Source organism: Triticum dicoccoides, chromosome 2A (assembly GCF_002162155.2).
Source record: "Triticum dicoccoides isolate Atlit2015 ecotype Zavitan chromosome 2A, WEW_v2.0, whole genome shotgun sequence".
Lineage (NCBI taxonomy): Eukaryota > Viridiplantae > Streptophyta > Magnoliopsida > Poales > Poaceae > Triticum > Triticum dicoccoides.
The window spans coordinates 65,644,023-65,670,783 of NC_041382.1; the positions used below are offsets into that span (position 1 = coordinate 65,644,023).

General features: G+C 45.5%; 1 protein-coding gene across 1 annotated transcript; it reads left to right on the plus strand.

The window, feature by feature from the left end:
* The first annotated feature begins 1,440 nt into the window (after positions 1-1,440).
* Positions 1,441-6,266, plus strand: LOC119353281 (transcription factor RF2b-like). Its single transcript, XM_037619879.1, has 4 exons — positions 1,441-1,990; positions 3,517-3,649; positions 5,295-5,379; positions 5,586-6,266. Exons 1-4 carry the CDS (start codon positions 1,491-1,493, stop codon positions 5,972-5,974), a joined length of 1,107 nt encoding a protein of 368 aa, XP_037475776.1. The 5' UTR covers positions 1,441-1,490; the 3' UTR covers positions 5,975-6,266.
* Positions 6,267-26,761: the final 20,495 nt, after the last annotated feature.

Sequence of the window (26,761 nt, forward strand, 5' to 3'; positions counted from 1 at the left end):
TTTCAGTCTGGGCATAGCTACTAACATATTACAATCTTTTTTCTATATTAACAGAAATTAAAAAGGAGGTCCTACTTCGAATTCGACCCCTCATATATATCCGAGGTTTCTTAGGATGCTCTTGGACGCCAAGTCATCGGTATTTTTGCATTATATGCATTGATTTCGAGTTGTGTCTTTGGTCAAATGGGCCCTAGCGACACACGCGGAGCCCCCCTCCACGTCCCAAGATGCCAAAGTCCCTGCTCCATGTCGGATCCATGCGGGCTTTGCTTGGCGAAGGCCATGTGACAACTCAGAGGGAATGGAAACACAGGGGAGGGAGGCCTAGCGCACGGGCTAGGATGGGTCGCCTCCTGAATCGCCCTGGGAGGTCAACGCTGGGGCTCGGGAAAAAGGTCTTCACTTCTCTTATGTTGCAATTTTGATGTTGAATTTGACCACCTCGACTAGGTTGCAAACATAATTTTCATTAGCTAGTTAATATTATTTCCGTAGGTCCATTAATCCCGTCGCCTAATAACAAATTGTTATCAAAGCAATCTTTGAATTCTAATCTCTTCTCATTCTTTTAACCAAACTCGGTCACTGGGACGAGTGTATGTGTGTATGTATAAGCATCCGCGTCACTATGTTAAAAAAACCAAACTTGGTCTCCAAATCAGACGTGACATAGTGTCATTGTTCAAGAATTCACCCGATTAATCAGTTAACGGGCCAGTTAATCTTTTTTTAGACAATAATAGGCCAGTTACTCGCTACTCATAGAGTGGCCGAATCGAATAACACATATTCGTTGCTTTAACTCGCCAGGCCGATAATTGGCCAGTTACACCGATTAATCTGTTGTCAGGCCAATTAATCCCTGGTGGTCCATGAATGGATGGGCAAACAAAGCCCAAATTTTTGGCCCGTAACCACTTCTAGCCCCACCCCGCTCCTTAATAGCTAGGATTAATAATTTTATCTCCTCTCTATGCTTTATATATGTGTATAACAACATGTTTGGATATATAACATAGCTGGGAGCATGAGAGTATGGTATAATACATAAAAAAAACTACTCCATCTGTTCCGAATTACTTGTCGCAGATATGGATGTATCTAGATACATCCATTTCTGCGACGAGTAATTTGAAACGGAGGGAGTAGATATATATTGGCAAGTTCCTATTTAAACTACCGATTAATAATCGATCGATTAATCCAGTTAACATGCTGATTCACCGATTAATCGCTACTCCTAAAATGACTCGAGCAGCTACCGGTCAACGATCTTGAACATTGCATAGTGCATCGGATAATTTGGTTTGTCACTCGTTTGACTTTGTGCCACCCTTGGCATCGTGCCTTTGCACCCACTACGAGTGTGAGCGTGTGACGACTTTTCATAGCGGTGCACCGAGTGTAGGCCACGCTTCCGCCGACCCACACGCGGGGCAGAGTGTCCGGAGACAGGAACACGCGCGCCTGCGCTGCCAGCCACGGCAATGGCGATGCCGCCGAAGCCCGGCGAGCCGCCCAAGCCCTCGCCGGGGCGCAGCCCCAGCCTCAACCCCAGCCCCTGCCCGCTCCCGCCCATTCCCGGCGGCCCGCAGCCTGGCCAGCCCCCCGCGGCGGCGGCGCCGCCGCGGTCCCACCACCGCCGCGCCAGATCTGAGGTGCCCTTCCGCTTCCCGGACGCCGACGGCGGGGGCTTCGACGAGATCGGCTCCGAGGACGACCTCTTCTCCACGTTCATGGACATGGACAAGATCGCCGGCTCCGGCCGCGACCGCGCCGCGGAGACGTCCTCCTCGCCGCCGCGCCCCACCAAGCACCGCCACAGCGCGTCCTTCGACGGGTTCGCCATGGGCTGCGGCGGGCCCGGGAGGCAGGACGGCGGCGGCGGGGGCGGAGGGGTGTTCGCCGACGTGCTGGAGGCTAAGAAGGCCATGTCCTCCGAGCAGCTCTCTGAGCTCGCCTCCGTCGACCCCAAGCGTGCCAAGAGGTGACCCGTCGCATCCTGAGGCTCCCTTGGATTTTGAGTTGGTGGTTGGTCGGTAGGATGCTAGGGTTAGTAAACAATTGAGGGAGCGCCGGGAAGGACTAGCAAGAATTGTGGTCTAGGTAGGCGTGACTAGGAGTGATTCTGCAAGCAAAGATATGTGCCAGAAAAAGGGCACGTCCTAGTAGATTATTACGCAATCAAATCACGGCATATCTTTGGTGTTAGTGGTCTTGAATCCGGATAGTGACAGGCAGATCCTAGGATAGGACTTGCTGGCCAGCTTAATTTGGTATCACAAGGCTTCCTTCTGACGTTTCTTGCTTACGCGGGTTTCCTTTTGGAATACAAGCACCCATAGAAGTGGTTCAAATGCTAATTTTATTGTTCTCTAAGTTGCTGTCATTGTTCGAAAAGCGGCTCGTGGCATTTAGTTCTTAAATAAGCGAAGGGCATGGGACGAAAGGGGCGGGAGATGGCAACGAATGCCGCATGCCGCCTTCTTATGGTATTTTCTCTCCATTGGCTATGGCTTCTTTGTTATCATTTTCTATGGGTCGCCAACCTATTCAATGAAGCTTGTGTGGCATATCTTTGAATTTATAGTTCTTCTGTTTCAGATTAACCATTTCCTATTTTCGCTTACAAGTTATACATTAGTTAGTTTTCTCTCTCAATTTTTTTACCGTGATCTATCTATGCAATACCTGGTTACATTGTTTCCATGTGTCCTTGTAAACATTCTATTTTTAAAACAAGTTTCTGTTATATAGGGTGATATTTGATGTAATGGTGTTATATAATTATTTAATGTGTTTTATTTCGTATGTTATTATCTTAGCCCAAAATAGTTATTTAATAAGCTCTTAAATACGCATGTGGAGTGAAAGAGTTGGGAGATGGCGATTTGTTGCATGTTGCTTAGGTCTGCACTGTTTTACGGTGTCGCCCCATTTTCAAGGCCTTTTTTATTTCATCCGCTAATGACCTGCAAGATGTTCAATGAAGTTACTGTGGTTAACTTTTTAATTTGTTCTTTATTTTGGAATAACTAGGTGAAATCTAAATATATCCCTGTTTCGTGTACGTTAAACAGCATTGCATGTGATTGTTTTCAAGCAAATGTTTGTACTGCAATCAAGTTATATAAATACCTATATTTCTCGTGTAGGTTTCATTCACACAGCTTTCTAGTATCACGCAATCCTTATTGCAATAGATAATACTGGTTATGAACTACTCCCTCCGTCCCATAATATAAGAGCATTTTAGACACTACACTAGTGTCTAAAACGCTCTTATAGTCTTTTCTTTTGCTTAGCCAATCAAATTTGTCCCAGCTGTGAAAAGCGGATGTATCAGAACTTCACATAGGATGCGATTCCATATCAAAGAGAATTTGTTTTTCTTTTAAAGCTATACTGTATTTACAATCAGTCTGCTCATGTGAACGTTTTTAGCCAGCATACTGCGTTATCTGGCTGCATTGAATGATGGCCAATTTTATTCCTGTGCTTTCTTTGTTTCAGAATTCTAGCGAACAGACAGTCTGCAGCTCGGTCAAAGGAAAGAAAGGCTAGATATATAACAGAATTAGAGCGGAAGGTTCATACTCTTCAGACCGAGGCTACTACTCTTTCGGCACAACTGACGCTATTTCAGGTAAACTTTCATCCATCTGTTTGCCTCATGGATTGCAGTATTACCATTACTATGTTCGTTAATGCGTTCTCAGCAGGGCCATCTACAGAAATTTGGGCCTCAGTGCGACATGCAATGGTTCCTATGTTTTTTTTTTTGGTATAATTAAACTAATGCAACTAAGTGTACTCTCATTTAATTATATAACTTAATTATGCATTATTTCGTATAATATTTTAGAATTAGAAATTATTTTACAGGTAGTGTGCGGTGTGCCACATTAATCCTATAGTCAACTACATACCTAACTGAGTAGTACTACTGTACTAGTAGGGATTGCATTCAATAGAACCAGGAAGAGAAATATTATATAAAAAGAAAAAACCTAATCTAGTGCTTTTGTTATCTATTTTAATTACGGGCTTATGGCTTACCTTGGCGCAGTGGTAAAGCTGCTGCCTTGTGACCATGAGGTCACGGGTTCAAGTCCTGGAAACAGCCTCTTACAGAAATGTAGGGAAAGGCTGCGTACAATAGACCTAAAGTGGTCGGACCCTTCCCCGGACCCCACGCAAGCGGGAGCTACATGCACCGGGCTGCCCCCTTTGCTTATGGCTTACCTTGGAATGTATCCTGGGGTGACTGTATGGCTGCTGTAGTTGTGAATCTGGTGGGCGATGGCCGGGCACATGGTGGACTCGTGGTGGGCGACTGCAATCTATTGCCGTCTCACTGAAGCAGGCAAGGCGGTGCCTCACTATTCTCGCTCGTGAAGTTGTAGAGGAACGCACGCTCGACTAGTCGGCTGTAGCGAGTAGGCCCAGTAGCGCCCGCCTTATTTTCCTATTTGGTCTTTTACCAACAGACCCGAAGGAGGAGTGGGGCACCATACTGGGCCGACTGGGGGCCTGCTGGCTGGGTATCGTACATGTCAGTGCCTCACTATAACATGTGTCCGCATCTGACGCGTCCTGCTACAGTTTTCTCTCGTATCGGACAAGCTAGGCAAGAAAAAAAAGCCAGCCAGCCAGCACAGGAACTGGATGTTTTTTCATAGTCTTTTCCTCTGGTTCGGGCTATATGATTTTGGGGGCCTGTGCGATCGCACAGGTCGCACACCCTCGTCGTCGGGCCTGGTTCTCAGTGCACAAAAGAAAACACATTAATCGTTAACTCATGACACCATGCATAGTAATTCTGCCTTTTAAACCATACTGAGAAGCCAGGTGCATCCAATACATGGAAGTCGGTGTCAACCAAACTGCATATGCTCTAGACTTAGTGAATCACCAGTCGCCATGATATTTTATTTGAACTGATGCACATGCCATCGAAGCTATAGCACATATAAATTCTCTTGTTTTTTGTTGACTAATAAAGCATATGAAATGTTAGTGCCAAACCACCTGAAGTGATTTTTGTATGTGGTTATATTAACAATATGGAGGGCTGATGGGTGATACCCTGCACCATGAGGCAATAAGATGCTCTAACTCTGTTTACCAGAAATCCAGAACTGTTTAGTTCTGGTGTCCGTGATGTTTATGTTGTAGTATTAAGTTCTGACCAGGACTGGGTTTTACATTTTAGCATGTTCTTTTGTATAGAAAATGTTGTTTGCATAAATTTGCTGGATATCCTTTAAGGAATAATATCTTGGTGGCAGAGAGATACAACAGGCCTTTCCGCTGAAAATACAGAGCTCAAGATTAGGTTGCAGGCCATGGAACAGCAAGCTCAACTGCGTGATGGTGAGATTTTTATTACCTGAACTAGTATAATCATGTCAACTCTTGATTATCATTGTTTCGGACAATTTTGTACAGGAAGGTGCCTCATTGTTGCTCTGTAGATTGGCATAGAATAAATAACTTCGTACCCAAACAGATAACTTGTGTTGTCTAATAGAGATAATATTCAAAAAAAAAATCTTAACAGAAGTAACATATTTTTGCAGCTCTGAATAATACACTCAAGCAGGAACTGGAGAGGCTTAAGATCGCTACAGGTGAGATGACAAAGCCTGATGAAGCATATAATACGGGAATGCATCATGTTCCATACAACCCGTCTTTCTTCCAGCTTTCCGAGCAACACACACCTCAGCACCATTCAAGTGTTCATCAGCTGCCATCCCAATTCCAACCACCTCATCCCAATGTCCCAAGCCACCAGATGCTATCCCACCCAAACACGTTCCCAGATATGATGCAGCAAGACTCTCTTGGGCGGTTCCAGGGGCTGGACATTGGCAAAGGTTCAGTGGCTGTGAAGTTGGAGGCAGATGCTGCTGCGAAGTCAGAGGGTAGCTCCATATCTGCAGGTGAAAGTAATAGCACCTTCTAATTATGGACCTACCTGCAAACAAGCACTCCTGTCATTTAGATTTATATGTTCATAGTCTTACATCCTCAAACTGCTTTCGTCGCCCTGCTAGGCATATTTTTTTTATCCAATTCTTTCTATTTATCTGGTGTTGTTTGATTGTAGGGACCTAGGTAGTTTGTTTGGGTTCATTTCCCATGTGTTGTGTGTTGTTTCAAAGTTAGGGCGACTGGGTGATCGGCCTATCTTCTTTGTTTACCATGTAGACAATTAATCATGAGTTTTCCATTTGGAATTTACATTTTTCTGTTGATATGCTTTGCATCCTGGGAATCTACAAGTATCAAATTGTTGCAGAACTGTGGTTCAGACATCTGATCTTAGAAAGTGGTATACACTTTTGACATAAAGACGACTTACACATGTCTACAACTATCTTTTATCGGCACAGGTATGGGTTGCTCATGGTTGAAGTCCTACGACGTTTATTCACAGAAAAAGAAGTCCTATCCTATGATGCTATGTGTACATAGAAACACTTGAAAAGGTGGCAGCCTTTCTGATCTGCTGCTGTCGCATGATCCCCACATGTAGCTGCACACACACACGCACACGCGCACCACGACCACCTCTCGCACGCGTCGTTGGATCTCCAGCTTCACCGCTCACTTCTTCTGCAGCACCACCGCGCTCGCCGTCATCGGCTTCTCATCCGCAGCCGTAATGCCCCAAGCGCTAGCTAGCAGCCTAGCAAGCACATCGCCGCTGGTGGCTAGCTGGCTGGCAAGCACACCGCGGTTGCTGGCAGGCTAGCTAGCAAGCACACAGTAGTAGCTTGCCCACGACTGTCGCAGCCACGCGCTTGCCCGCCGTCGTGCCTCGTACCAGCTTGCCCCACGCCGGCGCCACCGTGCCTTGCTGTAGCGCCCGCGCACTTGCCCGTCGCAGCAGATCGCCCCACGAGGAGGGGGAGGGGATCCATGGCTCGTCGTCCGATTGCGAGGTAGCCGATAGCGCAACCGGGCTGGCGAGCGGAGGATGCGAAGGAGGGGTGGACGCCGGCGCCACCGGGGTGGTGAGCGGAGGAGGCGAAGCGAGGGTGTGCCTTTGGCTGGATTGGGAGACCAGGAAGATAAGGTGCTTGAAGGGGAGGGAGAGATTTAGAGGTGATTATGTGTAAACACGTACAACCAGAGCCACTCATGTTTTTACAACACAGTACAAACGCAATCACTCCTACATACGCACATACATTCATCCATATGAACGCATACCCTACCTCTATAAGCACCTTCGAGAGACTGAGCTCACATATCATCTTGAGATTTACGAAGTCACCGTAGGAGCCTCCTCATCGACAGGAATGTTTCCTCCCACTGAAAGCGTAACACCGAAAATCCTGAAATAAATCCAGAATAATGCGAGCACTAGGACTTCAACCCTGGTGGGTTGGGGATACCACTGTCCCTCTAACCATCCAACCACATGTTGGTTCGTGCCGGAGCCACCCATGTGCATTGCAGAGCATCGCTCCGCTTCGGCCGTTTCTAGTGAGTCAGGCTCAGGGGTGCTTTAAGAACCGTGCCGTGCAGGTCCAATAGTGTTTGTGGGCAACCAAGCAGCTCGACACGGAAAAGATCCTGCATAAGCTGGGTCTGGTTGAACTTTTGTGGGCAACCAAACGCGCCTGTTGTGGTCTGTGTCTGTCTTGGCTGGCCTGTCCATCCTGCATGCGTATGGGCTCACCGTGTTCCACGATGACTTCTCCACCGCGTGCTTGCAATCTCCCTGCATGCTGCGGCTATAGTGCCTGTCTAAGTGGTTTTATATGGAACAATATTCCACATTCTTGCATTCATATGTGGTGCATTTACCTTTGAATATCATTCAAAGCTGTACACACCACATGATTTGGAGCGCATCTACCTAGTTACTAATGCCTTTGCTTCCTTGCACTTGTCAACAACTGTTCCTGGTTCTTTTTATGTGTTTTAAGTGTGTATGTTGGTATTGTTATACCTTATTGAATTGCTGATATTATTATATATGCTTGTCCTTTTGGGAGGATAAACATACTCGGTTAGATATGTGTATATAGGGCTTTAAACACCATGGCTAGGTTACATACTCAGTTTGTGTCATCTAGTTTATCTCACCACCTTAGAAGAAAGATATCTCAATCCATCTCCTCTGGCAACCTTCTCTTCAAATCAGACATGATATATTACACAAGATGTTTTTGTCACCTGCTTGACTTCATACTATCCTCGTCACCATTCCTTTTTTATTGTGACTACTTTTCTTAGCCTTGCACCGAGTGTTAGGATGCATTGTAGATCAGCAGAGTATTCCTCTAGAAGCCTACCCTGACCCACACGTGGTCAGAGTCTCGGAGACAAGAACACGCGCCTGCGCTGCCACCGCAATGCCGATGCCATCGAAGCCCTCGCCGGGGGCAGTCCCAACCCGAAGGGCAACCCCAACCCAGGCCCGCTCCCACCCATCCCCGGCCCCAGCGAGTCCAGCCCCTGCGGCGGTGCTACCGAGGTCTCACCATTGCCACACCAAATCTAAGGTGGACTTTCACTTCCCGGACGCCGACGGTGGGGGCCTCGATGTGATCGGCTCTGATGATGACCTCTTCTCCACGTTCATGGTCATGGAGAAGATCAGCCCGCGCCGCAGAGACACCCCCCTTAATACAGAAATACCATATGTTTGCAACTCCAAATGATGCACTCAAACAGGAAGCCAAGAGGCTTAATATCGCTACAGGTGAGATGACAAACCCAAGCAATACGGGAATGCATCTTGTCCCATACAACCCGTGTTTCTTCCAGCTATCTGAGCAACTCACACGTCAGCACTATTCAAGTGTTCATCAGCTGCCATCTCAGTTCCAACCACTTCATCCCAATGTCCCTAGCTACCAGATGCTATCCACCGCAATGCGTTCCCAGATATGGTGCAGCAAGACATCTGCTTGTGCTGTTCCAAGTGCTGGACATTGGCAAAGGATCAACAGTTGTGAAGTTGGAGGCAGAGGCTGCCATGAAGTCAGAGGGTAGCTCCATATCTGCAGGTGAAAATAATAGTACCTTCTAATGGACCTACCAGCAAACAAGTATTTCCATTTCGATTTATTTGTTCATAGTCGTACTGCTTCCATCGCCCCTTCTAGGCATAACTTTTATCCAATTCTTTCTATCTATGTGGCATTGTTTGGTTGTAGAGACCTAGATAGTTTTGTTGTGTGTTGTTTCGAAGTTAGGTTGGACTGGGTGATTGACCCGTGTTCTTTCTGGTTACTTTGTACAGTATCGTGGTCGTGGGTTTTCCATCTGGAATTTTGTACATTTTTCTGTTGATATGCTTTGCATCCTGGGAGAAGTATCAGATTGTTGTAGAATTGTTGGCGTGTTTCACGGGTGCTACGTGGCCTTGGGCTAGCGAGCGGAGTCTGTGTTCTCTATCAGCAGCTGGGAAGCTGTAAGCTATAGGCCTGCGGTCGAGGCAATGGGGAAATTGAGCGCGGAGAGGGGGGAGAAGCACCGGACATTAAGGGAAGGAAGCCATTGTTGGGGCTCCCCATGCTAGCCAGGTGTTTTGGGCCAGTTGCGTCTGCTCCGCGTGTGACATGTGAGGGGGAAGAGTTGACGTGCGGCACCACATGACGGGGTCAGTTTCCACCCCACACTTCATACCTTACTCATGGTCTACGGATGGCCAGGTGCTGCCAGCAGGATTCAACTCAGTTTCTTCTAGCATTACACTATTTTGTCAGCATGAAAATCAAATAGCGAAAGATGTTTTATATCTCAAGAAGAATAAAGATGCAACTTTAGGTGTAACCGTGTATGTGTGATCTCTCTCCCGCTCGAGCTTCAGGTCGACAAAGGTCATGGCAATGTTGTTTCAACATCTGAACTTCTTAGAAAATGGTCTACACACTTTTGATATAAAGATGGTTTACACACATCACATCCTTTTGGGAGCAAGTATTACTCTATTGGCAAAATAACTTATCCTGTTGAACTGGAGATTGATTTTCCTGTGACATAAGGCCAACTTATCTAACATAACATCCCAACACAAATAAGGAGCAAGCACAAAGAAAAGTGACAAAAAAAATATCACAACGCAAATCAATGGTGAAATAAGTGTTGGAAATATGCCCTAGAGGCAATAATAAATTGGTTATTATTATATTTCCTTGTTCATGATAATCGTTTATTATCCATGCTATAATTGTATTGATAGGAAACTCAGATACATGTGTGGATACATAGACAACACCATGTCCCTAGTAAGCCTCTAGTTGACTAGCTCGTTGATCAATAGATGGTTACGGTTTCCTGACCATGGACATTGGATGTCGTTGATAACGGATCACATCATTAGGAGAATGATGTGATGGAAAAGACCCAATCCTAAGCCTAGCACAAAGATCGTGTAGTTCGTATGCTAAAGCTTTTCTAATGTCAAGTATCATTTCCTTAGACCATGAGATTGTGCAACTCCCGGATACCGTAGGAATACTTTGGGTGTGCCAAACGTCACAACGTAACTGGGTGGCTATAAAGGTACACTACAGGAATCTCCGAAAGTGTCTGTTGGGTTGGCACGAATCGAGACTGGGATTTGTCACTCCGTGTGACGGAGAGGTATCTCTGGGCCCACTCGGTAGGACATCATCATAATGTGCACAATGTGATCAAGGAGTTGATCACGGGATGATGTGTTACGGAACGAGTAAAGAGACTTGCCGGTAACGAGATTGAACAAGGTATCGGGATACCGACGATCGAATCTCGGGCAAGTACAATACCGCTAGACAAAGGGAATTGTATACGGGATTGATCGAATCCTCAACATCGTGGTTCATCCGATGAGATCATCGTAGAACATGTGGGAACCAACATGAGTATCCAGATCCCGCTGTTGGTTATTGACCGGAGAACGTCTCGGTCATGTCTGCATGGTTCCCGAACCCGTAGGATCTACACACTTAAGGTTCGATGACGCTAGAGTTATAAAGGAAGTTTGTATGTGGTTACCGAATATTGTTCGGAGTCCCGGATGAGATCCCGGACGTCACGAGGAGTTCTGAAATGGTCCGGAGGTAAAGATTTATATATGGGAAGTCCTGTTTTGGTCACCGAAAAAATTTCGGGTTTTATCAGTAACGTACCGGGACCACCGGGAGGGTCCCGGGGGTCCACCAAGTGGGGCCACCAGCCCCGGAGGCTTGCATGGGCCAAGAGTGGGAAGGGACCAGCCCCTGAGTGGGCTGGTGCGCCTCCCACAAGGCCCAAGGCGCAGCTAGGAGGAGAAAGGGGAAACCCTAGGCGCAGATGGGCCTAAGGCCCACCCTAGGGCGCGCCCCCCTCTCCCCCTCTTGGCCGCCCCCCTCCATCCCATCTAGGGCTGCCCACCCTAGGGAACCCTAGAGGGGGCGCACCCTCCTCCCCTTCTCCTATAAATAGTGGGGGTTTTGGGCTGCCCAAGACACACGATTTGATCTCTCCCTGGCGCAGCCCTACCTCTCTCCTCCTCGTCTCTTGCGGTGCTTGGTGAAGCCCTGCTGGAGTACCACACTCCTCCAGCACCACCATGCCGTTGTGCTGCTGCTGGATGGAGTCTTCCTCAACCTCTCCCTCTCTCCTTGCTGGATCAAGGCATGGGAGATGTCACCGGGCTGTACGTGTGTTGAACGCGGAGGTACCGTTTGTTCGGCACTAGGATCTCTGGTGATTTGGATCACGACGAGTACGACTCCTTCAACCCCGTTCTCTTGAACGCTTCCGCTTAGCGATCTACAAGGGTATGTAGATGCACTCTCCTTCCCCTCGTTGCTGGTTTCTCCATAGATAGATCTTGGTGACACGTAGGAAAATTTTGAATTTCTGCTACGTTCCCCAACAGTGGCATCATGAGCTAGGTCTATTGCGTAGATTCTATGCACGAGTAGAACACAAAGTAGTTGTGGGCGTTCATTTTGTTCAATATGCTTACGTTACTAGTCCAATCTTGATTCGGCGGCATTGTGGGATGAAGCGGCCCGGACCGACCTTACACGTACTCTTACGTGAGACTGGTTCCACCGACTGACATGCACTAGTTGCATAAGGTGGCTAGCGGGTGTCTGTCTCTCCCACTTTAGTCGGATCGGATTCGATGAAAAGGGTCCTTATGAAGGGTAAATAGCAATTGGCATATCACGTTGTGGTTTTTGCGTAGGTAAGAAACGTTCTTTCTAGAAACCCATAGCAGCCACGTAAAACATGCAAACAACAATTAGAGGACGTCTAACTTGTTTTTGCAGGGTATGCTATGTGATGTGATATGGCCAAGAAGAATGTGATGAATGATATGTGATGTATGAGATTGATCATGTTCTTGTAATAGGAATCACGACTTGCATGTCGATGAGTATGACAACCGACAGGAGCCATAGGAGTTGTCTTTATTTATTGTATGACCTGCGTGTCATTGAACAACGCCATGTAATTACTTTACTTTATTGCTAACCAGTAGCCATAGTAGTAGAAGTAATAAGTTGGCGAGACAACTTCATGGAGACACGATGATGGAGATCATGGTGTCATGCCGGTGACAAGATGATCATGGAGCCCCAAGATGGAGATCAAAGGAGCTATATGATATTGGCCATATCATGTCACTATTATTTGATTGCATGTGATGTTTATCATGTTTATGCATCTTATTTGCTTAGAACAATGGTAGTAAATAAGATGATCCCTCATTAAAATTTCAAGAAAGTGTTCCACCTAACTGTGCACCGTTGCGACAGTTCGTTGTTTCGAAGCACCACGTGATGATCGGGTGTGATAGATTCTAACGTTCACATACAACGGGTGTAAGACAGATTTACACACGCGAAACACTTAGGTTGACTTGACGAGCCTAGCATGTACAGACATGGCCTCGGAACACAAGAGACCGAAAGGTCGAGCATGAGTCGTATGGTAGATACGATCAACATGAAGATGTTCACCGATAATGACTAGCCCGTCTCACGTGATGATCGGACACGGCCTAGTTGACTCGGATCATGTAATCACTTAGATGACTAGAGGGATGTCTATCTGAGTGGGAGTTCATAAGATGAACTTAATTATCCTGAACATAGTCAAAAGGTCTTCGCAAATTATGTCGTGGCTCGCGCTTTAGTTCTACTATTTAGATATGTTCCTAGAGAAAATTTAGTTGAAAGTTGATAGTAGCAATTATGCGGACTAGGTCCGTAAACTGAGGATTGTCCTCATTGCTTCATAGAAGGCTTATGTCCTTAATGCACTGCTCAGTGTGCTGAACCTCGAACGTCGTTTGTGGATGTTGCGAACATCTGACATACACATTTTGATAACTACGTGATAGTTCAGTTAAACGGTTTAGAGTTGAGGCACCGAAGACGTTTTGAAACGTCGTGAAACATATGAGATGTTTCGAGGGCTGAAATTGGGATTTCAGGCTCGTGCCCACGTCAAGAGGTATAAGACCTTCGACGATTTTCTTAGCCTACAAACTAAGGAGAAAAGCTCAATTGTTGAGCTTGTGCTCAGATTGTCTGAGTACAACAATCATTTGAATCGAGTGGGAGTTGATCTTCCAGATGAGATATTGATGTTTCTCCGAAGTCATTACCACCAAGCTGCTAGAGCTTCGTGATGAACTATAATGTATCGGGGACATATATGATGATCCTTGAGATATTCGCGATGTTTGACACCACAAAAGTAGAAATCAAGAAGGAGCATCAATTGTTGATGGTTGGTGAAACCACTAGTTTCAAGAAGGGCAAGGGCAAAAAGGGATGCTTCATGAAACGGCAAATCAGCTGCTGCTCTAGTGAAGAAACCCAAGGTTGAACCCAAACCCGAGACTAAGTGCTTCTGTAATAAGGGGAACAGCCACTGGAGCAGAATTACCCTAGATACTTGGTAGATGAGAAGGCTGTCGATAGAAGTATATTGGATATACATTATGTTAATGTGTACTTTACTAGTACTCCTAGTAGCACCAGGGTATTAGATACCGGTTCGGTTGCTAAGTGTTAGTAACTCGAAATAAAAGCTACGGAATAAATGGAGACTAGCTAAAGGTGAGATGACGATATGTGTTGGAAGTATTTCCAAGGTTGATCAAATATCGTACGCTCCCTCTACCATCGAGATTGGTATTAAAACCTAAATAATTGTTATTTGGTGTTTGCGTTGAGCATAGACATGATTGGATTATGTCTATCGCGACACGGTTATTCATTTAAGGAGAATAATGGTTACTCTGTTTATTTGAATAATACCATCCCGATCGTAGTGATACACATTTTCATGCCAAAGGTATAAGATAGTAATGATAGTACCACACAAATGTGGCACTGCAATTTGAGTCATATTGGTATAAAACGCATGAAGAAGCTCCATGTTGATGGATCTTTGGACTCATTCATTTTTGAAAAGTTTGAGACATGCAAACCATGTCTGTTGGTGTATATGCATGAAGAAACTCCATGCAAATGGACCGTTTGGACTCACTTGATTTTGAATCACTTGAGACATGCAAATCATACCACATGGGCAAGATGACTGAAAGCCTCGTTTTCAGTAAAATGGAACTAGAAAGCAACTTGTTGGAAGTAATACATTTTGATGTGTGCAGTCCAATGAGTGCTGAGGCATGTAGTGGATATCGTTATGTTCTTACTTCACAGATGATTTGAGTAGATGTTGAGTATATTTACTTGATGAATCACGAGTCTGAATTATTGAAAGGTTCAAGTAATTCAGGGTGAAGTTGAAAGATCGTCGTGACAAGAGGATAGAAGATCTATCATATGATCATAGAGATGAATATCTGAATTACGAGTTTGGCACAGAATTAAGACATTGTGGAAATTGTTTCACAACTAATACAGCCTGGAACACCATAGTGTGATGGTGTGTCCGAACATCATAACTGCACCCTATTGGATATGATGCATACCATGATGTCTCTTATCGAATTACCACGATAGTTTATGGGTTAGGCATTAGAGACAACCGCATTCACTTTAAATAGGGCACCACGTAATTCCGATGAGATGACACCGTATGAACTATGGTTTAGAGAAACCTAAGCTGTCATTTCTTAAAAGTTTGGGGCTGCGACGCTTATGTGAAAAAGTTTCAGGCTGATAAGCTCGAACCCAAAGCGGATAAATGCATCTTCATAGGACACCCAAAACAGTTGGGTATACCTCCTGTCTCAGATCCGAAAGCAATAAGGGATTGTTTCTAGAACCGGGTCCTTTCTCAAGGAAAAGTTTCTCTCGAAAGAATTGAGTGGGAGGATGGTGGAGACTTGATGAGGTTATTGAACCGTCACTTCAACTAGTGTATAGCAGGGCACAAAGAGTTGTTCCTGTGGCACCTACACCAATTGAAGTGGAAGCTTATGATATTGATCATGAGACTTCGGATCAAGTCACTCCCAAACCTCGTGGGATGACAAGGATGCATACTACTTCAGAGTGGTACGTAATCCTGTCTTGGAAGTCATGTTGCTAGACAACAATGAACCTACGAGCCATGGAGAAAGCGATGGTGGGCCCGGATTCCGATAAATGGCTCGAGCCCATAAAATCCGAGATAGGATCCATGTATGAAAACAAAGTGTAGACTTTGGAAGAACTACTTGATGGTCGTAAGGCTGTTAGGTACATATGGATTTTAAAAGGAAGACGGACAATGATGGTAAGTATCACCATTAAGAAAGCTCGACTTGTCGTTAAGATGTTTTCCGACAAGTTCAAGGAGTTGACTACGATGAGACTTTCTCACTCGTAGCGATGCTAAGAGTCTGTTGGAATTATATTAGCGATTAATGCATTATTTATGAAATCTTGCAGATAGGATGTCAAAACATTGTTTCCTCGATGATTTTCTTGAGGAAAGGTTGTATGTGATACAACCGGAAGGTTTTGTCAATCCTAAAAGATGCTAATAAGTATGCAAAGCTCCAGCAATCCTTCTAAGGACTGGAGTAAGCATCTCGGAGTTGGAATGTATGCTTTGATGAGATGATCAAAGTTTTTGGGTGTATACAAAGTTTATGAGAAACTTGTATTTCCAAAGAAATGAGTGGGAGCACTATAGAATTTCTGATGAGTATATGTTGTTGACACATTGTGGATCAGAAATGACGTAGAATTTCTGGAAAGCATATAGGGTTATTTGGAAAGTTTTTTTCAATGGAAAGCCTAGATTAAGCTACTTGAACATTGAGCATCAAGATCTATAAGGATAGATCAAAACACTTAATGGTACTTTCAAATGAACACATACCTTGACATGATCTTGAAGGTGTTCAAGATGGATCAGTCAAAGAAGGAGTTCTTGCCTGAGTTGTAAGGTATGAAGTTAAGACTAAAAGCTCGACCACGGCAGAAGAAAGAGAAAGGACGAATGTCGTCCCCTATGCTTTTGTCATAGGCTCTATACGGTATGCCATGCTGAGTACCGCACCTGATGTGTGCCTTGCCACATGTCTGGCAAGAGGGTATAAAGGTGATCCAGGAGTGGATCACCAGATAGCGGTCAAAATTGTCCTTGGAGTAATAAGGACATGTTTCTCGATTATGGAGGTGATAAAGAGTTCGGTGTAAAGGGTTACATCGATGCAAGCTTTAACACCTATCCGAATGACTCTGAGTAGCAAACCGGATACGTATAGTGGAGCAACCATTTGGAATAGCTCCACGTGGAGCGTGGAAGCAGCATTTATAATATGACCTAGAGATTTGCGAAGTACATACGGATCTGAATGTTGCAGACCCGTTGACTAAAACCTCTCTCACAAGCAAAACATGATCAAACCCAGAACTCATTGAGTCTTAATCACATGATGATGTGAACTAGTTTAGTGACACTAGTAAACTCTTTGGATGTTTGTCACATGGCGATGTGACCTGTGAGTGTTAATCACATGGCGATGTGAACTAGATTATTGACTCTAGTGCAAGTGGGAGACTGTTGGAAATATGCCCTAGAGGCAATAATAAATTGGTTATTATTATATTTCCTTGTTCATGATAATCGTTTATTATCCATGCTATAATTGTATTGATAGGAAACTCAGATACATGTGTGGATACATAGACAACACCATGTCCCTAGTAAGCCTCTAGTTGACTAGCTCGTTGATCAATAGATGGTTACGGTTTCCTGACCATGGACATTGGATGTCGTTGATAACGGATCACATCATTAGGAGAATGATGTGATGGACAAGACCCAATCCTAAGCCTAGCACAAAGATCGTGTAGTTCGTATGCTAAAGCTTTTCTAATGTCAAGTATCATTTCCTTAGACCATGAGATTGTGCAACTCCCGGATACCATAGGAATACTTTGGGTGTGCCAAACGTCACAACGTAACTGGGTGGCTATAAAGGTACACTACAGGTATCTCCGAAAGTGTCTGTTGGGTTGGCACGAATCGAGACTGGGATTTGTCACTCCGTGTGACGGAGAGGTATCTCTGGGCCCACTCAGTAGGACATCATCATAATGTGCACAATGTGATCAAGGAGTTGATCACGGGATGATGTGTTATGGAACGAGTAAAGAGACTTGTCGGTAACGAGATTGAACAAGGTATCGGGATACCGACGATCGAATCTCGGGCAAGTACAATACCGCTAGACAAAGGGAATTGTATACGGGATTGATCGAATCCTCGACATCGTGGTTCATCCGATGAGATCATCGTGGAACATGTGGGAACCAACATGGGTATCCAGATCCCGCTATTGGTTATTGACCGGAGAACGTCTCGGTCATGTCTGCATGGTTCCCGAACCCGTAGGGTCTACACACGTAAGGTTCGATGACGCTAGGGTTATAAAGGAAGTTTGTATGTGGTTACCGAATGTTGTTTGGAGTCCCGGATGAGATCCCGGACGTCACAGGAGTTCCGGAATGGTCCGGAGGTAAAGATTTATATATGGGAAGTCCTGTTTTGGTCACCGGAAAAGTTTCGGGTTTTATCGTACCGGGACCACCGGGAGGGTCCCGGGGGTCCACCAAGTGGGGCCACCAGCCCCGGAGGCTTGCATGGGCCAAGAGTGGGAAGGGACCAGCCCCTGAGTGGGCCGTGCGCCTCCCACAAGGCCCAAGGCGCAGCTAGAAGGAGAAGGGGGAAACCCTAGGCGCAGATGGGCCTAAGGCCCACCCTAGGGCGCGCCCCCCTCTCCCCCTCTTGGCCGGCCCCCTCCATCCCATCTAGGGCTGCCGCCCCCTAGGGGTGGGAACCCTAGAGGGGGCGCACCCTCCTCCCCTTCTCCTATAAATAGTGGGGGTTTTGGGCTGCCCAAGACACATGATTTGATCTCTCCCTGGCGCAGCCCTACCTCTCTCCTCCTCGTCTCTTGCGGTGCTTGGCGAAGCCCTGCTGGAGTACCACACTCCTCCACCACCACCACGCCGTTGTGCTGCTGCTGGATGGAGTCTTCCTCAACCTCTCCCTCTCTCCTTGCTGGATCAAGGCATGGGAGACGTCACCGGGCTGTACGTGTGTTGAACGCGGAGGTGCCGTCCGTTCGGCACTAGGATCTCCGGTGATTTGGATCACGACGAGTACGACTCCTTCAACCCCGTTCTCTTGAACGCTTCCGCTTAGCGATCTACAAGGGTATGTAGATGCACTCTCCTTCCCCTCGTTGCTGGTTTCTCCATAGATAGATCTTGGTGACACGTAGGAAAATTTTGAATTTCTGCTACGTTCCCCAACAATAAGTTACCTAGCAGACCAACTAGATAAATTATATTGGACAACTTGATAACAAATCAAGAATGAAGGGCACATAAAGAATTCATTTCTTTCATTTAATCCATGGAAAAAAGGTGACAAGTAGACCTAGCAAGACTGACCAAGTTCCAGTGAACTCGGTTTCTTCTAGCATTACACTATTTTGTCAGCATGCAAATCAAATAGTGGAAGATGCTCTCTCTCAAGAAGAATAAAGATGCAACTTTAGGTGTAACCGTGTATGTGTGATCTGTCTCCCGCTCGAGCTTCAGGTCGACAGAGGTCATGGCCTGTTGTTTCAAAATCTTAACATCTTAGAAAATGGTGTACACACTTTTGATATAAAAATGGTTTACACACATCACATCCTTTTGGGAGCAAGTATTACTCGGTTGGCAAAATAACTTATCTTGTTGAACTGGAGAGTGATTTTCCCGCGACATAAGGCCAACTTATCTAACATAACATCCCAACACAAAAAAGGAGCGAGCACAAAGAAAAGTGACAACAAAAAATATCACAACGCAAATCAAGGGTGAAATAACTTACCTAGCAGACCAACTAGATAAGTTATATTGTACAACTTGACAACAAATCAAGAATGAAGGGCACATAAATAAATCATTTTTTCATTTAATCCATGGAAACATAGGTGACAAGTAGACCTAGCAAGATTGACCAAGTTCCAGTGAATCCGGTTTCTTCTAGCATTACACTATTTTGTCAACATGCGAATCAAATGGCGGAATGCTCTCTCTCTCTCTAGAAGAATAAAAATGCAACTTTAGGTGTAACCGTGTATGTGTGATCTCTCTCCCGCTTGAGCTTCAGGATGACAGAGGTTATGGCATGTTGTTTCTGTTGGGGAACGTTGCAGAAAACAAAAAATTTCCTACGGTTTCACCAAGATCCATCTAGGAGTTCATCTAGCAACGAGTGATCGGATTGCATCTACATACCTTCGTAGATCACACGCGGAAGCGTTCAAAGAACGGGGATGAGGAAGCCGTACTCGACGTGATCCAAATCACCGGAGATCCTAGCGCCGAATGGACAGCACCTCCGTGTTCAACACACGTACGGTCAGCGTGACGTCTCCGCCTTCTTGATCCAGCAAGGGGGAAGGAGAGGTTGAGGAAGATGGCTCCAGCAGCAGCACGACGGCGTGGTGGTGGTGGAGCTGCAGTACTCCGTCAGGGCTTCGCCAAGCTCTATGGAGGAGGAGGAGGTGTTGGAGAGGGAGAGGGAGGCACCAAAGGCGTGGGGTGAGAGGCCCTCCTTCCCCCCACTATATATAGGGAGCCTAGGGGGGGCGCCAGCCCTAGGAGATGCAATCTCCTAGGGGGGGCGGCGGCCAAGGGGTGGGGGGCTTGGCCCCCAAGCAAGGGGGCGCCCCCTTTAGGGTTTCCCCTACCCTAGGCGCATGGGCCCTAGGGGAAAGTGGCGCCCCAGCCCACTTTGGGCTGGATCCCTTCCCACTTTAGCCCATGGGGCCCTTCGGGATAGGTGGCCCCACCCGGTGGACCCCCGGGACCCTTCCGGTGGTCCCGGTACAATACCGGTGACCCCGAAACTTGTCCCGATGGCCGAAATAGCACTTCCTATATATAATTCTTTACCTCCGGACCATTCCGAAACTCCTTGTGACGTCCTGGATCTCATCCAGGACTCCGAACAACTTTCGGGTTACTGCATATACATATCCCTACAACCCTAGCGTCACCGAACCTTAAGTGTGCAGACCCTACGGGTTCGGGAGACATGTAGACATGACTGAGATTGCTCTCCGGTCAATAACCAACAACGGGATCTGGATACCCATGTTGGCTCCCACATGCTCCTCGATGATCTCATCGGATGAACCACGATGTCGAGGATTCAAGCAACCCCGTATACAATTCCCTTCGTCAATCCGTATGTTACTTGCCCGAGATTCGATCGTCGGTATCCCAATACCTCGTTTAATCTCGTTACTGGCAAGTCACTTTACTCGTACCGTAATGCATGATCCCGTAACCAGACACTTGGTCACTTTGAGCTCATTATGATGATGCATTACCGAGTGGGCCCAGTGATACCTCTCCGTCATACGGAGTGACAAATCCCAGTCTTGATCCGTGTCAACCCAACAGACACTTTCGGAGATACCCGCAGTATACCTTTATAGTCACCTAGTTACATTGTGACGTTTGGTACACCCAAAGCACTCCTATGGTATCCGGGAGTTACACGATCTCATGGTCTAAGGAAAAGATACTTGACATTGGAAAACTCTAGCAAACGAACTATACGATCTTGTGCTATGTTTAGGATTGGGTCTTGTCCATCACATCATTCTCCTAATGATGTGATCTCGTTATCAATGACATCCAATGTCCATAGTCAGGAAACCATGACTATCTGTTGATCAACGAGCTAGTCAACTAGAGGCTTACTAGGGACATGTTGGTGTCTAAGTATTCACACATGTATTACAATTTCCGGATAACACAATTATAGCATGAATAAAAGACAATTATCATGAACAAGGAAATATAATAATAATCCTTTTTATTATTGCCTCTAGGGCATATTTCCAATAGTCTCCCACTTGCACTAGAGTCAATAATCTAGTTACATTGTGATGAATCGAACACCCATGGAATTCTGGTGTTGATCATGTTTTTCTCTAGGGAGAGGTTTAGTCAACGGATCTGCTACATTCAGGTCCGTATGTACTTTACAAATGTCTATGTCTCCATCTTGAACATTTTCACGAATGGAGTTGAAGCGACGCTTGATGTGCCTTGTCTTCTTATGAGACCTGGGCTCCTTGGCAAGAGCAATAGCTCCAGTGTTGTCACAGAAGAGCTTGATCGGCCCCGACGCATTGGGTATGACTCCTAGGTCGGTGATGAACTCCTTCATCCAAATTGCTTCATGCGCTGCCTTCGAGGCTGCCATGTACTCCGCTTCACATGTAGATCCCGCCACGACGCTCTGCTTGCAACTGCACCAGCTTACTGCCCCACCATTCAAAATATACACATATCTGGTTTGTGACTTAGAGTCATCCAGATCTGTGTCGAAGCTAGCGTCGACGTAACCTTTTACGACGAGCTCTTCGTCACCTCCATAAACGAGAAACATTTCCTTAGTCCTTTTCAGGTACTTCAGGATATTCTTGACCGCTGTCCAGTGTTCCTTGCCGGGATTACTTTGGTACCTTCCTACCAAACTCACGGCAAGGTTTACATCAGGTCTGGTACACAGCATGGCATACATAATAGAACCTATGGCTGAGGCATAGGGGATGACACTCATCTCTTCTATATCTTCTGCCGTGGTCGGACATTGAGCTGAGCTCAATTTCACACCTTGCAACACAGGCAAAAACCCCTTCTTAGACTGATCCATATTGAACTTCTTCAATATCTTATCAAGGTATGTGCATTGTGAAAGACCTATGAGGCGTCTTGATCTATCTCTGTAGATCTTGATGCCTAATATATAAGCAGCTTCTCCAAGGTCCTTCATTGAAAAACTCTTATTCAAGTAGGCCTTAATGTTGTCCAAAAGCTCTATATCATTTCCCATCAAAAGTATGTCATCTACATATAATATGAGAAATGCTACAGAGCTCCCACTCACTTTCTTGTAAACGCAGGCTTCTCCATAAGTCTGCATAAACCCAAACGCTTTGATCATCTCATCAAAGCGAATGTTCCAACTCCGAGATGCTTGCACCAGCCCATAAATCGAGCGTTGGAGCTTGCACACCTTGTCAGCATACTTAGGATCGACAAAACCTTCCGGCTGCATCATATACAATTCTTCCTTAAGGAAACCATTAAGGAATGCCATTTTGACATCCATTTGCCATATTTCATAATCATAGAATGCGGCAATTGCTAACATGATTCGGACGGACTTCAGCTTCGCTACCGGTGAGAAAGTCTCATCGTAGTCAACCCCTTGAACTTGTCGATAACCCTTAGCGAAAAGCCGAGCTTTATAGATGGTCACATTACCATCCGCGTCTGTCTTCTTCTTAAAGATCCATTTATTTTCTATGGCTCGCCGCTCTATGGACAAGTCAGTCAAAGTCCATACTTCGTTTTCATACATGGATCCTATCTCGGATTTCATGGCTTCCAGCCATTTGTCGGAATCCGGGCCCGCCATCGCTTCTTCATAGTTCGAAGGTTCACCGTTGTCTAACAACATGATTTCCAAGACAGGGTTGCGGTACCAATCTGGTGCGGAACGTGTACTTGTGGACCTTCGAATTTTAGTAGGAGCTTGATCAGAAGTATCTTGATCATCATCATTAACTTCCTCTCTAGTCGGTGCAGGCACCTCAGGAACATTTTCTTGAGTTGCGCCATTTTCCGGTTCAAGAGGTAATACTTCATCAAGTTCTACTTTCCTCCCACTTACTTCTTTCGAGAGAAACTCCTTCTCTAGAAAGGATCCATTCTTGGCAACAAAGATCTTGCCTTCGGATCTGAGGTAGAAGGTATACCCAATAGTTTCTTTAGGGTATCCTATGAAGACGCATTTTTCCGACTTGGGTTCGAGCTTTTCAGGTTGAAGTTTCTTGACATAAGCATCGCATCCCCAAACTTTTAGAAACGACATCTTAGGTTTCTTCCCAAACCATAATTCATACGGTGTCGTCTCAACGGATTTCGACGGAGCCCTATTTAAAGTGAATGCGGCAGTCTCTAAAGCATATCCCCAAAAAGATAGCGGTAAATCGGTAAGAGACATCATAGATCGCACCATATCTAATAGAGTGCGATTACGACGTTCAGACACACCATTACGCTGAGGTGTTCCAGGTGGCGTGAGTTGTGAAACTATTCCACATTTTCTTAAGTGTGTGCCAAACTCGTGACTCAAGTATTCTCCTCCACGATCTGATCGCAGGAACTTGATTTTCCTGTCACGTTGATTCTCAACCTCACTCTGAAATTCCTTGAACTTTTCAAAGGTCTCAGACTTGTGTTTCATTAAGTAGACATACCCATATCTACTCAAGTCATCAGTGAGGGTGAGAACATAACGATAGCCACCGCGAGCCTCAACACTCATTGGACCGCACACATCAGTATGTATGATTTCCAATAAGTTGGTTGCTCGCTCCATTGTTCCTGAGAATGGAGTCTTGGTCATTTTACCCATGAGGCATGGTTCACACGTGTCAAATGATTCGTAATCAAGAGACTCTAAAAGTCCATCAGCATGGAGCTTCTTCATGCGTTTGACACCTATGTGACCAAGGCGGCAGTGCCACAAGTATGTGGGACTATCATTATCAATCTTACATCTTTTGGTACTCACACTATGAACATGTGTAGCATTACGCTCGAGATTCATTAAGAATAAACCATTCACCATCGGAGCATGACCATAAAACATATCTCTCATATAAATAGAACAACCATTATTCTCGGATTTAAATGAGTAGCCATCTCGAATTAAACGAGATCCCGATACAATGTTCATGCTCAAAGCTGGGACTAAATAACAATTATTAAGGTTTAAAACTAATCCCGAAGGTAAATGTAGAGGTAGCGTGCCGACGGCGATCATATTGACCTTGGAACCATTCCCGACGCGCATCGTCACCTCGTCCTTCGCCAGTCTCCGCTTATTCCACAGCTCCCGTTTTGAGTTACAAATGTGAGCAACCGCACCGGTATCAAATACCCAGGAGCTACTACGAGTACTGGTAAGGTACACATCAATTATATGTATATCACATATACCTTTCGTGATGCCGGCCTTCTTGTTCGCTAAGTATTTGGGGCAGTTCCGCTTCCAGTGACCACTTCCCTTGCAATAAAAGCACTCAGTCTCGGGCTTGGGTCCATTCTTTGGCTTCTTCCCAGCAGCTTGCTTGCCGGGCGCGGCAACTCCCTTGCCGTCCTTCTTGAAGGCTTTCTTACCCTTGCCCTTCTTGAACTTAGTGGTTGTATTCACCATCAACACTTGATGTTCCTTTTTGACTTCTACCTCTGCTGATTTCAGCATTGCAAATACTTCAGGAATGGTCTTTTCCATCCCCTGCATATTGAAGTTCATCACAAAGCTCTTGTAGCTCGGTGGAAGCGACTGAAGGATTCTGTCAATGACCGCGTCATCCGGGAGATTAACTCCCAGCTGAGTCAAGCGGTTATGCAACCCAGACATAGTGAGTATGTGCTCACTGACAGAACTGTTTTCCTCCATCTTACAGCTGAAGAACTTGTCGGAGACTTGATATCTCTCGACCCGGGCATGAGCTTGGAAAACCATTTTCAGCTCTTCGAACATCTCATATGCTCCGTGTCTCTCAAAACGCTTTTGGAGCCCCGGCTCTAAGCTGTAAAGCATGCCGCACTGAACGAGGGAGTAGTCATCGGTACGTGCCTGCCAAGCGTTCATAACGTCTTGTTCTGCAGGGAGAACAGGTGCGTCACCTAGCGGTGCTTGTAGGACATAATCTTTCTTGGCAGCTATGAGGATGATCCTCAGGTTCCGGACCCAGTCCGTGTAGTTGCTGCCATCGTCTTTCAGCTTGGTTTTCTCTAGGAACGCGTTGAAGTTGAGGACTATGTTGGCCATTTGATCTACAAGACATATTGTAAAAAATTTAGACTAAGTTCATGATAATTAAGTTCATCTAATCAAATTATTCAATGAACTCCCACTTAGATAGACATCCCTCCAGTAATCTAAGTATAACATGATCCGAGTTAACTAGGCCGTGTCCGATCATCACGTGAGACGGACTAGTCAACATCGGTGAACATCTTCATGTTGATCGTATCTTCTATACGACTCATGCTCGACCTTTCGGTCTTCTGTGTTCCGAGGCCATGCTGTACATGCTAGGCTCGTCAAGTCAACCTAAGTGTTTGCATGTGTAAATCTGTCTTACACCCGTTGTATGTGAATGTTGGAATCTAACACCCGATCATCACGTGGTGCTTCGAAACAACGAACTGTCGCAACGGTGCACAGTTAGGGGGAACACTTTCTTGAAATTATTATGAGGGATCATCTTATTTACTACCGTCGTTCTAAGTAAACAAGATGCAGAAACATGATAAACATCACATGCAATCAAATAATAGAAGTGACATGATATGGCCAATATCACATAGCTCCTTTGATCTCCATCTTGGGGCTCCATGATCATCTTGTCACCAGCATGACACCATGATCTCCATCATCATGATCTCCATCATCGTATCTCCATAAAGTTGCTCGCCAACTATTACTTCTACTACTATGGCTAACATGTTTAGCAATAAAGTAAAGTAATTTACATGGCGTTTCTCAATGACACGCAGGTCATACAAAAAATAAAGACAACTCCTATGGCTCCTGCCGGTTGTCATACTCATCGACATGCAAGTCGTGATTCCTATTACAATAGCATGAAGATATCATACATCACATATATATCATTCATCATTCATCACAACTTTGGCCATATCATATCACAAAGCACTTGCTGCAAAAACAAGTTAGACGTCCTCTAATTGTTGTTGCAAGTTTTACGTGGCTGAAATAGGGTTCTAGCAAGAACGTTTTCTTACCTACGTGAAAGCCACAACGTGATTTGTCAACTTCTATTTACCCTTCATAAGGACCCTTTTCATCAAATCCGCTCCAACTAAAGTGGGAGAGACAGACACCCGCCAGCCACCTTATGCAACTAGTGCATGTCAGTCGGTGGAACCGGTCTCACGTAAGCGTACGTGTAAGGTTGGTCCGGGCCGCTTCATCCCACAATACCGTTGAAGCAAAATAAGACTAGTAGCGGCAAGAAAGTTGACAACATCTACGCCCACAACAAATTGTGTTCTACTCGTGCAAAAGGAACTACGCATAGACCTAGCTCATGATGCCACTGTTGGGGAACGTTGCAGAAAACAAAAATTTTCCTACGGTTTCACCAAGATCCATCTAGGAGTTCATCTAGCAATGAGTGATGGGATTGCATCTACATACCTTTGTAGATCAT